General features: G+C 43.2%; 2 protein-coding genes across 2 annotated transcripts; both read right to left on the bottom strand.

Annotated features, from left to right (window-relative positions):
- Positions 1-258: 258 nt before the first annotated feature.
- Positions 259-6,424, bottom strand: LOC135598630 (pyruvate dehydrogenase E1 component subunit alpha-1, mitochondrial-like). Its single transcript, XM_065092725.1, has 8 exons — positions 5,617-6,424; positions 5,439-5,518; positions 2,569-2,646; positions 1,197-1,292; positions 1,055-1,126; positions 886-939; positions 726-791; positions 259-536 (listed from the first exon to the last, which is right to left on the bottom strand). Exons 1-8 carry the CDS (start codon positions 6,320-6,322, stop codon positions 492-494), a joined length of 1,197 nt encoding a protein of 398 aa, XP_064948797.1. The 5' UTR covers positions 6,323-6,424; the 3' UTR covers positions 259-491.
- A 2,109-nt stretch (positions 6,425-8,533) lies between these two features.
- On the bottom strand, positions 8,534-12,951 carry LOC103994537 (putative multidrug resistance protein). Its single transcript, XM_009414902.3, has 7 exons — positions 12,697-12,951; positions 12,548-12,602; positions 12,293-12,471; positions 11,740-12,197; positions 11,080-11,620; positions 10,096-10,983; positions 8,534-10,017 (listed from the first exon to the last, which is right to left on the bottom strand). The coding sequence occupies exons 1-7, from the start codon at positions 12,925-12,927 to the stop codon at positions 8,659-8,661; spliced, it is 3,711 nt and encodes a 1,236-aa protein (XP_009413177.2). The 5' UTR covers positions 12,928-12,951; the 3' UTR covers positions 8,534-8,658.
- Between the last annotated feature and the right edge of the window lie 284 nt (positions 12,952-13,235).

Genomic DNA, 13,235 nt, shown 5'->3' on the forward strand with positions numbered 1-13,235 from the left:
TTTCTGCTTTTTCTCCGACTTCTTCCGACTGTTTCTTATTTTTACGTCATTTTTGTTTCTTAATAAAAAGAAAAACAAAAGCCTACAAAATATAAAAAGAACATTATTTCAGGATTTTTTTACATACAGGCCGGTAGGCGTTAGAGTTACTTATTGATCAGCCCTCGTTTTATCTAATTATTCTCAAATTAAATAAATACAGATATCCATCATCTAATTTATGTCAGCCATCTCAACAATTTGTAGTCTAACATAAACTTGAGGTGCGAATAATCTTTTCTAAAAGTTGTATTACTTATAGATCCCCGTACTTTTTAGTTAACCACTGATCAGCCATCACTATTACAAGGAAGATACAAAGAAAAAGATACAGATGGCCACCATGCAGCACACGTGTCCTGGAATCTTGTTTATCACATTAATCTTTCATTCTCATGCTTTCTAGAGTTCTCATGACCACGAAATCTTTATCTGTTTCAGGGACGCTTTCTTCATGGAAGAACAGCCTTCACCTCTTTCCTATCTGCACCGAATGCCTGTAAGAAGAAGAAAAACGATTTATTTCAACCACGGCCAAGAATAGCAGTGTCGAGATTGGCTATATGCTTGTAACCAAGTTGGCATGGTTGGATTTGAGCCATAATGAACTTCTCAAAGACATCATGAAGCACTAGCTGCATCGATAGGATTAATTTTGGATCACTGATGCCTCCTGGTTTGCTTACCTCCACGCCGAAACCTTTTACGTATACGTTGGTGAATAGCTCAAAAGGATCAGGCATTGGGCTTTCCTGAAAATTAAAGCAAGAGGATATGATGATCAGAGGGCAAATGCTAATTTAATCGAGCTGAATTGCTATAGCTAACTTTCAGTATATTAAGCACCTTCGCCTGAGCAATGGCCTCATCTACTTCCTTCCTAACTTCTTTCTCGATGTCCTGCACAAACATTTGCGAGAAAAAGACAATGAAGACTCCAGTGAAGAGAAAGTATGATCAACTTCTATCTAGTGTAGAAGTTCCTTGAGAATATTGTAGGGATATGTACACACACCTTAAGCTCAGAGGCAGTGGCTAGCTCATAGGAGACTATGAGCTTCCTAACTCTTTCAATAGGATCACGCTCCTACAAGTGTTACCGACATAAGTTATGGTAAGTTAGAAACTTGCACGAGTGTGGCCCAAATCCGACTAACCTGTCTCACACCAGTAATCTCATCACGAGTGCGATAAGTGCTCCCAGGATCTGACATGGAATGACCATGGTACCTGTAAGTGTCCATCTCAAGAATCTGCACAATGAAACAATATATAAGAAAACATCAGCTCGTTGATTAATATTAAATTACGCATAAACCTTTGCGGTCTCTATGATACAACACATTGCCTTATGAAACATGTTCTTGTAGAAACAATGTTTGCTAACGGCTAATGCTATGAAACAACACATGCCCTCTAATCATCCAATGGTTATCAATCAAGGCAACTTGATGCCTAAGATACATTAATCATAAAAGTATACATAGCCAACTAAACTTCATGCGCAAAAAAAATCAAATTTACCTGGAAAAAAAGGATATCACATGTTTGTTCTACTAGCAGGGTTGAAATAATACATGTCAATGACTCTGCAAAGTGCAAAATAGACAAATGTGGAACTCTTCCTGGGCTTTAGATGGCGCAGATCTTGGTAAAAAGAATTGTTCTTTATCAAGATCATAAGTGTGAAAAATTCTCAGCTGTTCAATCTATAACATATCTAGACAAAATTACAAGTGATACCAAAGTACATTGTAAAAACTTCCAGACATGATAAAAAAGCAGATAAATGTATGAATTCAAACTTGCACAGGTAATCGCACAGTTTATCGTGGTAACCCTACCCATACCATCCATGGATGTTAATACATAAAGAAAATAGAACACTCTATGTTGCTGAACCTAAAGAGTGATAGATCTATCAACTAGAACTTTTCCAGAGAATTTAATTTATCTTCATTATTCATAGCAACAAACCTTGTTTTATCATAATTATTTAGTTTGTTTATGCCTATAATCTATATCCACATATAAGTAATTTGTCTACTTACAAAATTCAATCACAAGGAAAATATCCACAAATATAGTAGCAGAACAGCAGGAACATATGTATGCACCATGGATAATGAAAAACATCAGACCAGCTTCATAAAACAAAAACAGTCAAGTATCGATTGTTCATAGTTTCAAGTGTCACACATGAAGATTATAATATGTAAATAAAAAATATATCGATTGTTTATAGTTTCAAGTGTCACACATGAAGATCAAAGTATAATATGTAAATAAAAAAATATTGCAGTTCCATACACCTAGAAGTTGTAGCATCCACCTTTTTAATGTCCTTAAATGAAACATTAGCATGCAACTGCCTTCAGATATTCAGCCAATCATTCTCCGAAGATCAAAGGGTCCAACTTAAAGTTGAAAAATATGCTTATAAGTTATAGGTGCAAACATTCTTAAACCTGTAAACATGTGACAAACTTCTAGCTGATTGGGAGTGAGGTTCAAAAAGATGGTACTCACGATGGGTCCATTTTGCAAGGCATACTCTTTTGCAAATTTGCATGCCTGCTTCACAGCAAGAACATCCATTCCATCTACCTGTCCAGACAAGCATCATATTAGAATAATGTAATATAATTTCAAACCACTTAATTTTCAAATAATGTACTCTTCATTTGAAGCCTAACAACACTACATTTATATCAAACACCAAATTTACCTTTTCCTTCTGCAGCTGCTAAGACAGTTGGTAACCTGATTATTAGTAAAGCATATTTTGCAGATTTTAGAATTGTACTCAAATCATCCATAGGGACTTCAACATGCAAAGTATCCATGTAGTGTGCAAGGATTTTAGTGCAATAATCCTGGACCATCATGGGGACTAGAAGGCACAATATTACGTGCTATGATAGCTGGTGTGCTCAATCATGTGCCATACTCAATTGCCTAGTCTGTAATCACAATGTTGTGTTCTGCATCATGGCCTACCTGAATAATATGCAAGACCTTCCATACACCAACAATCATTAACATACATAATAAAGGTTTCCCACCCTCCCAATCATCCCAACCAACAAAAGAGAAATAAGAGAAAATTGAAAAAAATAAATATGAAGGCTGAGAATTTTAAACATTTCTTATAATCTCATTTGCAACCGTGGAAACACATGGTTAAAAAATTACTAAAATCGTGAATGTTTTTCACAACCAATAATCATCAATGAACAAAAGTTTTACACATTATACTTGCTTATGATGAAAGTTCACCAATGATAAAAAGTTAGCACAGAAATTTGTACAGCATGATGAGAATATGCACAATATTTTTTACATAAAATTTCAAAATTAAATATCGTGATGTCAACTTTCTCGAAAAGCTTCTAAAGAGCAAAAAAAAGTAACCTCAGGATATAAGTAAAAGAGAATATTCTGTAGATCAAATATCTTAAGCTAAAGAACTCTGGAAAAGGTAAGTGTCAGTATGCACTGGAAGAGGTGGCTGATTGAGCAATATAACAAAATGATATATATTGTCATACATACAATTGTTAAGAGCAGCTCTCATGATGCAAATGATTTTTTAGATGAAGCACATAAATAAGATCCTATTGACCTAGAACAACTTCAAGTATTTTAATTTAGGTACGTCGTAGAGATCTCTACTTTACATAGTTGTTTATGTGTTCATTATAATAACATGTCCTTATTAAGTCATTCCTTTTAACAACTTGATGTCTCCAATCATTTAACCAGAATTAGAATACCCCCCTCCCCCACTCTCCTAATCATCCCTTCTTTTTATTTATTGATGAAGATCGATCTAAGCCCAAATTTCAAAACTGAGTTATTTAGGTTTTCTTCGAGTCTAGAAGTGTTAGGTTCAAGTTTTCCAATTTTTATGTATTTTTCCCAATTACCTTTGTTGGCATTATTTAATCTTGAGCATTAGAGAAATTTCCATTTATATTTGGAATTATTTTTATCAAAAATTACGGATATTAGGTTTTCATATTTTCTAAATTTTGGGCAGTTCAAGTAACAAATCTGTTGTTGTCCAAAACAAATAAATTTCAATGAGCCAAATGTGACAACAACTCAGCAAAAATATAGTTATGAGATTCTCTAGACAGAAGTCTTGGGGAAGATAATGAGCTATATGAGATTTTCTTGATGAAACTTCTGATTTATGGCATGGCCATGATATTCCTCTTTTCCTACTGTTGTTGAGATTCTTTATACTTCCGACCATGTCTTTTCCTCCTCTGGTCCCCTGCCTTCCTCACTGTGCACTCTCTGTATCCTATGTATTTTGTCTATGGAACAATTTATATCAGAATTATGGATGCATCATCTCCCATTCCATAATTAAATAAGGGAAACCAAACATGCCCAGTGTGCTAAAATAAAGCAGAGAGTCATAGTTATTTCTCTAAGAAGAGAAAAGTTTCTAGAAGGTCTACTTCCAATCATCAAATAGCAGGAGACACTGGAACTACTTCTATGTTTTGAGAATATATAACTGTTACTAGATATGAGAAGATAAAAAATTCGTGTTATAGCATAAAAAATTGTATGATCTGAGTAAGTGATACCATTTGAAATCATGATACTAATGAGACAAAATACCATTTATATTAGACTCAATTGTCAGATACTTGGTTTCTACATCTCCTCCTCAAAGTTTAGAATTATATATCACACAAAATATCAAAATTATGTCAGTGTAGATGATATACCCAGTAGACTTCTAACTGTTCACAAAAAAAATAAAAAACTTACTTTTGCCACCAAAAAATTCAGATATCTAGTTTATCTACAAATTGATGCCTCTTTGTGCATGCACTTGTATGCATTTTCTCGATGGACCTTCATTTGCCCCTGCAGAGACACTATGGCTTGTTTCATATCTTCCATTTCAACCCACATAGTAATCGCCACATCGTTGATCTGATTCCTAATTGGATAATTTTACATGTCAGTTATAAACAACTTGGCATTCACCACACCAGCTCATGTCCTTATCCTGACATTCCATTAAGCAAAATCATTTCATAGCGAAAGAACCTACAAGTTGCAGCACACTGTTCTTCTACCAAATATAATAAAAGAGTAAGAGATGATGCTAGTTCTCCACAACGTTAGTAGTTCATGAGTTATAAAAGTAGAATCACCCAAGCATAATGCTAAAGAATTCAAGCTTTCTATAACATCATCTTCTATTCAATCGATGATTTTGTAAAATTCAACACCAATTTTACTGTTTTAGTTTGGACAAATGAATTAAAACAGTAGAAAAACATATGGACCTAGCAACAGAGTCAAGTATTTACCAACATCCAAAGGCATAGATCAACAACAAAATGGAAAAAGGATTCCATCCGTCTCACCTTCAAACCAGGGACATAATCCCCACGTTTGTAGTAGGCAGGACTCTTTGCAGCCCGCCATTCAGCTGTCCCCATACCATCTGCAAAACAACAGACACCAAGAAACACATTAGATAAATCCAACAGACGGGAAATCTTCTTTTTACCTCCTTTTGCATCCCAGCCCTCTTGTACTCACAATGATTATTCTCGCAGACCAAAATGACTGGCAAATCCCAAAGTGCAGAGATGTTAAGGGCCTCAAACAGCTGCCCTTGGTTAGCAGCCCCATCGCCATATAGCGCAAAGGTCACAGTCCCCTCCTTGAGGTACCTCTGGGCGAAGGCGAGGCCGCACCCTAGTGGCACCTGCGCGCCCACGATCCCATGGCCCCCAAAGAATCCGGATTCCTTCTTGTAGAAGTGCATCGACCCGCCCTTCCCTTTGGAGCACCCGGCGCGGCGGCCCATGAGCTCAGCGAAGGACTCGACGAGGGAACCGCCACGGGCAAGATAGATACAGTGGTCGCGGTAGGCGGTGATGATGGCGTCCTTCTTGGTGATGGACGCCTCGAGGCCGATGGCAACGGCCTCCTGCCCATCGTAGAGGTGGCAGAAGCCGCGGATGAGCTTGGACTTGTAGAGGGAGTCGGCGGCGATCTCCATTCGGCGCATCAGGGACATCTCCCGGAAGAAGGATAGTAGCTCGGAGGGGTTGGTGTCGACGGAGCGCGAGGGAGGATCGATCTTATGGCCCGTGAAGGGGACGCTTGTCTCGACGGTGAGCTGGGGTTGGCCGCCAGCGGAGGAAGCGAAGGGACGGAGGAGGGGAAGAAGGTGGCGGTGGTCGCGACGCAACAAGGAGCAGGAGACTCGGCGGGCGGCGGCGGCGGCGGCGGCGGCCATGGAGGAAGACGGTAGCGAGATCCGCGGGCAGAGAGGAAAGGAGGGAAGGCGGTGGGTGGGGGAAACGGAAATGGAGGGGAACTAGGGATGTGTGTGTGAGTCTACACGTACCATCTAACGGCCACAGTTGAACTACCAATCATAATTATCTAAGTTCTATAAATGAATTTTACATCCAAACATTCACCCGCAATATCTGACCGTCAATTTTGATTTCCTGAACATCCTACGGTCCGGCATGATCAATTTGATGTCTAATTGCAATATCTAACCGTCAATTTTGATGTCTAATTGCAAATTAGACATGATCAATTTGCAATCGAGAAATCTGTTCGATGGCAGCAGATTCCGTAGTTTGTCTGTCGTCGTCAGGTCACGCGGCGTTTTATAATTCTATATTACTAACGTTCCTCCTTAGGATGTGGAAATTTAATTGGTCTTTTTATAAATATTATTTAGTGAAGTTTATAGGATGAATTTTCAAAAAAAAAAAACTATCTTTTCAGATTTTTTTTTTAAGAAACATCACGTATTTCTAGAATTTCAAAATAAAAAATACCTCCAGCGCTCATGTTTCTCCTCTTTTTTTTTTTTTTTCGTAAGATGAACCAATCTGATTATAATATAATATAATATAGTTAAAAAATACTATGTTATAATATTTTTAAAATATTTATGAAAAATATTTTTTGTACTACATTATAATATTTTTTTAGTATTACTGAAAACAATATAACGTAATATAAAAATACTATAACACACAATATTTTTATAATAAAATATAAAAAAATATTATTATATTTTTAAATTATTAGAAAAATAATAAGATAGTATAAAAATATTATAATCAGACAGGTTCACTTTATGAATCGATTAGTAGGAAAAATAAAAAATATATTCCAGATGATATTTTTTTAATATTTATTGAAAAAATATTTTCATTCTACTTTACATTATTTTTCTAGTATTACTGAAAACAGTATAACATAATATAAAAATACTATAAACATAATATTTTTATAATAAAAATATAAAATATATATATATTATTATATTTTCTCAGTATTATTAAATAAATTATAACACAGTATAAAAATATTATAATTGAACTGATTCATAGAATTAATAGGAAAATAAAGAAAAATATTATTCAGATATTATGTAAAAATATTATTTAATTTTTTTTTAAGGGCTGTTTCTCAACGAAAACTCAAAAAAAAAATCCGAGAAGATATTTTTAGTATGATCATTTCATGGTGCTACTCGTAATTCTAGAGCTAATACGTGCAACAAACCTCGACTTCCGGAAGAGATGCATTTATTAGATAAAAGGCTGACGTGGATTTTGCTCGCTGCTTCGATAATTCATGATAACTCGACGGATCGTACGCCTCTCGTGCCGGCGACGCATCATTCAAATTTCTGCCCTATCAACTTTCGATGGTAGGACAGAGGCCTACCATAGTGGTGATGGAAAATTGTCGGGGGGAGGGAAGCGGATGGGGGCCGGCGATGCACCTCGATCGGATGTGGAACGACGATTAGCCGGTCTACCGCTCGGCTCGGGGTGCAGATCGATGCGGGCTGCATCGACAATCAAAGCCCGGACGGATCGTTCATTCGAGGGGATACCATTGATGCAATCGAGGACATGACGCATGCCATCGGTGTGCCCCATGGGGTACACGTGCGACCTAAGCATTGGCCAGTGGGCTCCCCGTCCGACCCGTCTTGAAACACGGACCAAGAAGTATGACGTGTGTGCCAGTAATTAGTATTCTAATAACCTTATACCTTTTAAGTCTTATAAGACATGATAATATGTCGTGAAAAAACCTTTTTTAAGGTATTTATTCTTTATTATTTTTAGTATCAAAATAAAAATATTAATCATATACTTATAGAAGAATAATTGAAAATCACAAAGGAACTCAAAAAAAAAAAAAAAAAAACTTTTTTTCTTCGCCGAGTAGAGTAGTCATAATTAATTTTGTACTGAGAATTAAAACAACTTTCTTTAAATTACTTCAAACTGAACTATGTAAAACATTTTGAATTTCTCCAGACTCATTGAAACTTTCCAATGGAATATAATCATCTTATGAGTATTTCAATATTAATAATAAAAATTAATATGAAATAAGTCTTAAAATTTTGGTTTATTGGAAAACAAGATATCAATAATACATTGAATGTTCTTAATTCCAGGCATATGACAACACATGAGATTTACTAAAATTTGGTTTCGAAATTTAAATCTAAAAATAAATGGTAGAAGACGGTGAAACTTTACGGATGAGTCTAGGCAACCAACAAGTCACGTTGGGTGTCCGAGCTCAGTGAGACTGGAGGCTGACCAAACCATAGTAAGATCCTGCGGGCCCCTTGGCCAGAAGTGATTCATGGGTCCCTTTCTCCACCACCGATCCCTTCTCCAGCACAGCAATGAGGTGGCAGCTGCGCACGGTGCTCAGCCGGTGCGCCACCACCACGCACGTCCTCCCCACCATCACCCTCTCTAGCGCCGCCTGCACCACCTTCTCCGACTGGCTATCCAGCGCGCTCGTCGCCTCGTCCAGCAGCAGCACCGCCGGGTTCTTCAATACCGCCCTCGCGATCGCGATCCGCTGCTTCTGGCCCCCGGAGAGCTGCGCTCCCCTGTCGCCGCAACACGTGTCGTAGCCGTCCTTGAGGCAGCTGATGAAGTCGTGGGCGTCGGCCGTCCTCGCTGCCTCCTCGATCTCGCCCTCCGTCGCCCCCTCCGTGCCGTAGGCTATGTTGTCGCGCACGGTGCCGGCGAACAGAGTCGGCTCTTGTCCCACCAACCCGATGTGCTTCCTCAGTGACCGCAAGTGATACGACTTCACGTCCCTGCCGTCGATCCTCACTTCCCCCTTAAGCGGATCGTAGAAGCGCTCGATGAGCCCGATGACGGTTGATTTCCCGGAGCCGCTTTGGCCCACCAATGCCGTCGTCTTACCCGCCTCGACGGCGAGGGAGAAGTCTCTAAAAATGAACACGTCTGGCCGCGACGGGTATGCGAAGTCAACCCCATTGATGTCGATTTCGCCGGCTAGCTTCTTCGGGCGATAACCTCTGTCGTCCTCGGGATCGATGTGGGTACACCGATCCAGCACTGCGAACACCGAGCTGACTCCATCTGCTCCCTTGGCGAGGTCGGAAGTCATGCTTCCGCCCTCGGCGATGACGCGGCCTGTGCTTATTAGGATCAGCACGTTCTGAAACAGAGCCTTGGCGGTGATGTGGCCATGAAACATCAGCCTGCCGCCGTACCAAAAGGCCAGGGACCAGCTGCACCTCATGAGAGCCTCGGAGAGGCCGAGGACGATGCCGGCCACGCACGACTGCCAAACGCTTTTCTGCCGCGGCCTGTCTTGGGTTCTCTCGAACAGGTGGATGATCCGGTCCTGCGACGAGAAGGCAGTGATGGTTCGCACGTTTGCGACGGCCTCGGTCGCAACCTTGCTGCTCTCGGACTGGGACGCCCTGGCCTTCTTGGACATGCTCTGAAGGATGACCTTGCGGCAGTAGTAGCAGACTATTATCAGGGGTTGGATGGCGATCAAGACGAGGCCCAGCTTCCATGCGATGGCAAGGCCCATCGTCCATGCGATGGTGACAGCAGAGACTGTCTGAATGATCAATGACATCCGATCACCCACCAACATCCTCACCTGCAACAGGAGAACGACAGTGAAGTGATACTGAGATTTGAACATCAAGAATTGCTATCGATGGAGAAGACCACCGACCACATTGGCATCGTTGGCAAGCCGAGAGCAAACGGCGCCTGTGCAGTTCTCGTCCCGATCGAACCACCCGACCTCGAAAGTGAGGATCTTGGAGAGCATCCTCTCTCTCACCCGCTTCGTCAGATACTCCCCCATGGCCCCGAAGTTGTAGTGCAGCAGAATGTTGACCAAGAAGGAGAGGACCGACAGGGCGACGAAGACGAGGCAGTACGTCGTCGTGTTCGATTTGATCTGCTCATGATCCGTTAGAAAGAACATGGATATCATGCTCCCCATCACGAAGGAGTACAGCGGCTGCACGGCGCCGAAAGCCACCGCGCCCAGGCTCCCCATCACCGCCTGCCGCCACTCTGGCGCGTTCAGCAGCAGCAGCCTCCGCAGGGAAGGAACCGGGCGAGCAATCGCCTCGAGCTCATCGTGCGCTTCTTGGTGCCTTGAAGAGGTAGCAGAGTTGGATCTGCTGCAAACTGAGAAGCTACGGCTCTTGCGGTCACAGAGCAGAGAGGAGGCTACCGGTACTACCGACGATGAGCTGGAGTCCTCGCCCACTGTTGCTCTCGTCGTCTGCTGGAGGCGAACGAGGGATGAATAGAGTCCGTCTTCATCGCGAATGAGGTCGTCGTGGGAGCCGAGCTCCATGACTCGGCCGGCCTGCACCACAGCGATCGCGTCGGCGTTCCGGATCGTGGACAAGCGGTGGGCTACGACGATGGTGGTCCGGCCAACCGACGCCAGGTCGAGTGCTTCTTGGACGATCCGCTCCGACTCCGAGTCCAATGCACTTGTGGCTTCGTCAAGAAGCAGAATCTTTGGCGACTTCAGCACAGCCCTTGCGATCGCTATCCGCTGCTTCTGACCTCCTGACATCTGAATGCCTCTTTCTCCTACCTGCAGAGTAGTTCCTTACTAAGTTCTTGTAACACACAAGCATTTGACATGTCACGTTGTAATGACAGGAAATATAGCATTAGAAGACAATATTACCTTCGTGTCATATCCCTGGGGCAGCTGAGAGATGAAGTTGTGGGCATTAGAGGCCTTGGCAGCTGCCACCACCTCTTCCATGGTTGCTTCTTCCTTGCCAAACAATATGTTCTCCTTTATGGAGGTGGCAAACAAGGTTGGCTCTTGGCTTACCAATCCTATCTGTGACCTCAACCATTTGAGTCTAAGGCTCCTTATGTCAATTCCATCAAGCAAAACCTCACCCCGTCGTGGATCGTAGAATCTCTCCATCAGTGCGATGACTGTTGACTTCCCCGATCCACTGACACCAACCAAAGCTACCGTAGTTCCTGCCGCAACCTTCAGGTTGAAGTCATTCAGTATGATGCTATCGGGACGTGAAGGGTAAACAAATTCCACCGATCTGAACTCCACATCGCCGGAGATCTTCTCCATTACTATGCCCTCTGTGCTGTCTGAATCAATTCTCGGTATTCTTTTCATCACTTTCAGAATCCTCTCTCCGGCCGAGCTCGCCTCTGAGAAGTACTTGATGTTGGAGAGCCCAGATCCGAATGCCCTGTTTCCAATTAGATGGTGAGTATGGTGAGTAGAGATAGAGTGAGTAATGAGTATGGTGAGATCGTGGTGGAGAAGAGAGAGAGAGAGAGAGAGAGAGAGAGAGAGAGAGAGTATTACAGGCCTCCTCTGACGATTGCAGTGCCAACAGCGAAGATATGGCCACCCTTGACACCGTGGTGCATGGCAACCCGGCTGCCGTACCAAGTTATGAAGGCCCAGATGGCGAAGGTGACGGCGTTGCTCCCGACGGCGACGCCCTTGGCCAGCCCCTGACGCAGGCCGAGCTTCACGGAATCCTCGAGCGCGTTCGAGAACATGCTCATGGTGCGCAGCTCGGCGACGGAGGAGTAGGCGGTGCGCACAGAGGAGACCGCCTGCTCCGCGATGGCGCCGGCCTTCTCGTACTCATCACGGATATTCTTCGCCAGGTCCATGAATATCCTACCATACATGATGCCAGGTATGACGAGAAGCAAGAAAGTGGGGAAGGCAACCAGCGCGAGCCTCCACATCACGACGAACCCGATCGAGTAGCTGCCGACGAACAACGCTACGTTCTTCACGAAGTTGGGCACCTGCAGCGACGACGTTCCCGAGGTCGTTCAGCGACGCTGGACGTGCATGTGCAAGGACATGTGATGAGAAGGGTAGAGAAGTTGGTGCTGATCACCTTCTCGCCGAGGACGTCTTGGATGATGAAGCTGTCGCTGGAGACGCTGGTGATGACCTCGGACATGGAGGTGACGTTGAGGTCGAAGTACTCCACGTCCTGCCTCAGGATCGCCTTCAGGTATCGCGTTCGCATACGCATGGCTTGTCGGTCCCCTGTCCTCGTCCAACAGTATCCTTCTGCGATCACCACAGCCACCGTCAGCCAACGAAAGGGACGGAAAGCAAAGGGAGAGGCTTGGTGTTGTCTGCGTACCTAAGAAACACGTCACGAAGACCAACAGCGACAGGTACACAAAGTCGAGGGAGTTCTGGGGAAGGGAGGAGGGGGAGGGGGAAGAAGGAAGCGTGAGAAGGATGAGATATAGACGCAGGTCGAGCGAAAAGAAGAGGAGAGAATCTAACTTTGTTAACGTTGTCGATGAAATGAGTGGAGGTGGAGGGGCCAGCGCCGAGGTTGTTCATGATGCTGGTGGTGACGAGGAGAATGAAGGGCGTCGTGAAGCCGCTCCCGGCGGCGCCGACGAACCCCACAGTCATCAGCAACATGTCCGTAGCATCTGCATGCTTGAAGATGGTCCAGAAAGAGGAGAAAGGGCTTCTCTTCTTGTCTCCCTTCCCCGTTTCCGCCTCCATTTCCGCCTGGACCTTCTCTCGTTCCTTCTCCCTGCTATATATATTGCTCGAGGAGGGAGGAGGAGGAGGAAGAAGACGAATAAGTGTTGCACCCCACTCAAATCTGTCTCTATCGACGACAGTCCATTTGCCATCCATTAATTTCCCCAGTAAGCTAGTGGTAGTGTTTCCCAGTTCCTCACCATCAAAGAACCTTGTTGGTCGCACCTGTCACGCTCCTCGACGAGGCGGAAGGCACTGAGTGGCCGTAGGAGCTGATCTAAGACTCACGATCACTTGTTTTCCTGTCAAAATTCGTCACGCTATCA

This window comes from Musa acuminata, chromosome BXJ2-1 (genome assembly GCF_036884655.1).
Source record: "Musa acuminata AAA Group cultivar baxijiao chromosome BXJ2-1, Cavendish_Baxijiao_AAA, whole genome shotgun sequence".
Classification (NCBI taxonomy): domain Eukaryota; kingdom Viridiplantae; phylum Streptophyta; class Magnoliopsida; order Zingiberales; family Musaceae; genus Musa; species Musa acuminata.

Excerpts from the sequence above, each read along its gene's own strand:
- LOC135598630 (XM_065092725.1), bottom strand. The coding sequence starts at position 6,322 with ATGGCCGCCGCCGCCGCCGCCGCCGCCCGCCGAGTCTCCTGCTCCTTG. Across the intron at positions 2,647-5,438 it reads ATTATGTCCCTGGTTTGAAG|GTAGATGGAATGGATGTTCT; the intron begins GTGAGACGGATG and ends TTGTCTGGACAG. Across the intron at positions 1,293-2,568 it reads CCTTGCAAAATGGACCCATC|ATTCTTGAGATGGACACTTA; the intron begins GTGAGTACCATC and ends TTCATTGTGCAG.
- LOC103994537 (XM_009414902.3), bottom strand. The coding sequence starts at position 12,927 with ATGGAGGCGGAAACGGGGAAGGGAGACAAGAAGAGAAGCCCTTTCTCC. Across the intron at positions 12,472-12,547 it reads CTTCGTGACGTGTTTCTTAG|AAGGATACTGTTGGACGAGG; the intron begins GTACGCAGACAA and ends TGGTGATCGCAG. Across the intron at positions 12,198-12,292 it reads AAGACGTCCTCGGCGAGAAG|GTGCCCAACTTCGTGAAGAA; the intron begins GTGATCAGCACC and ends TCGTCGCTGCAG.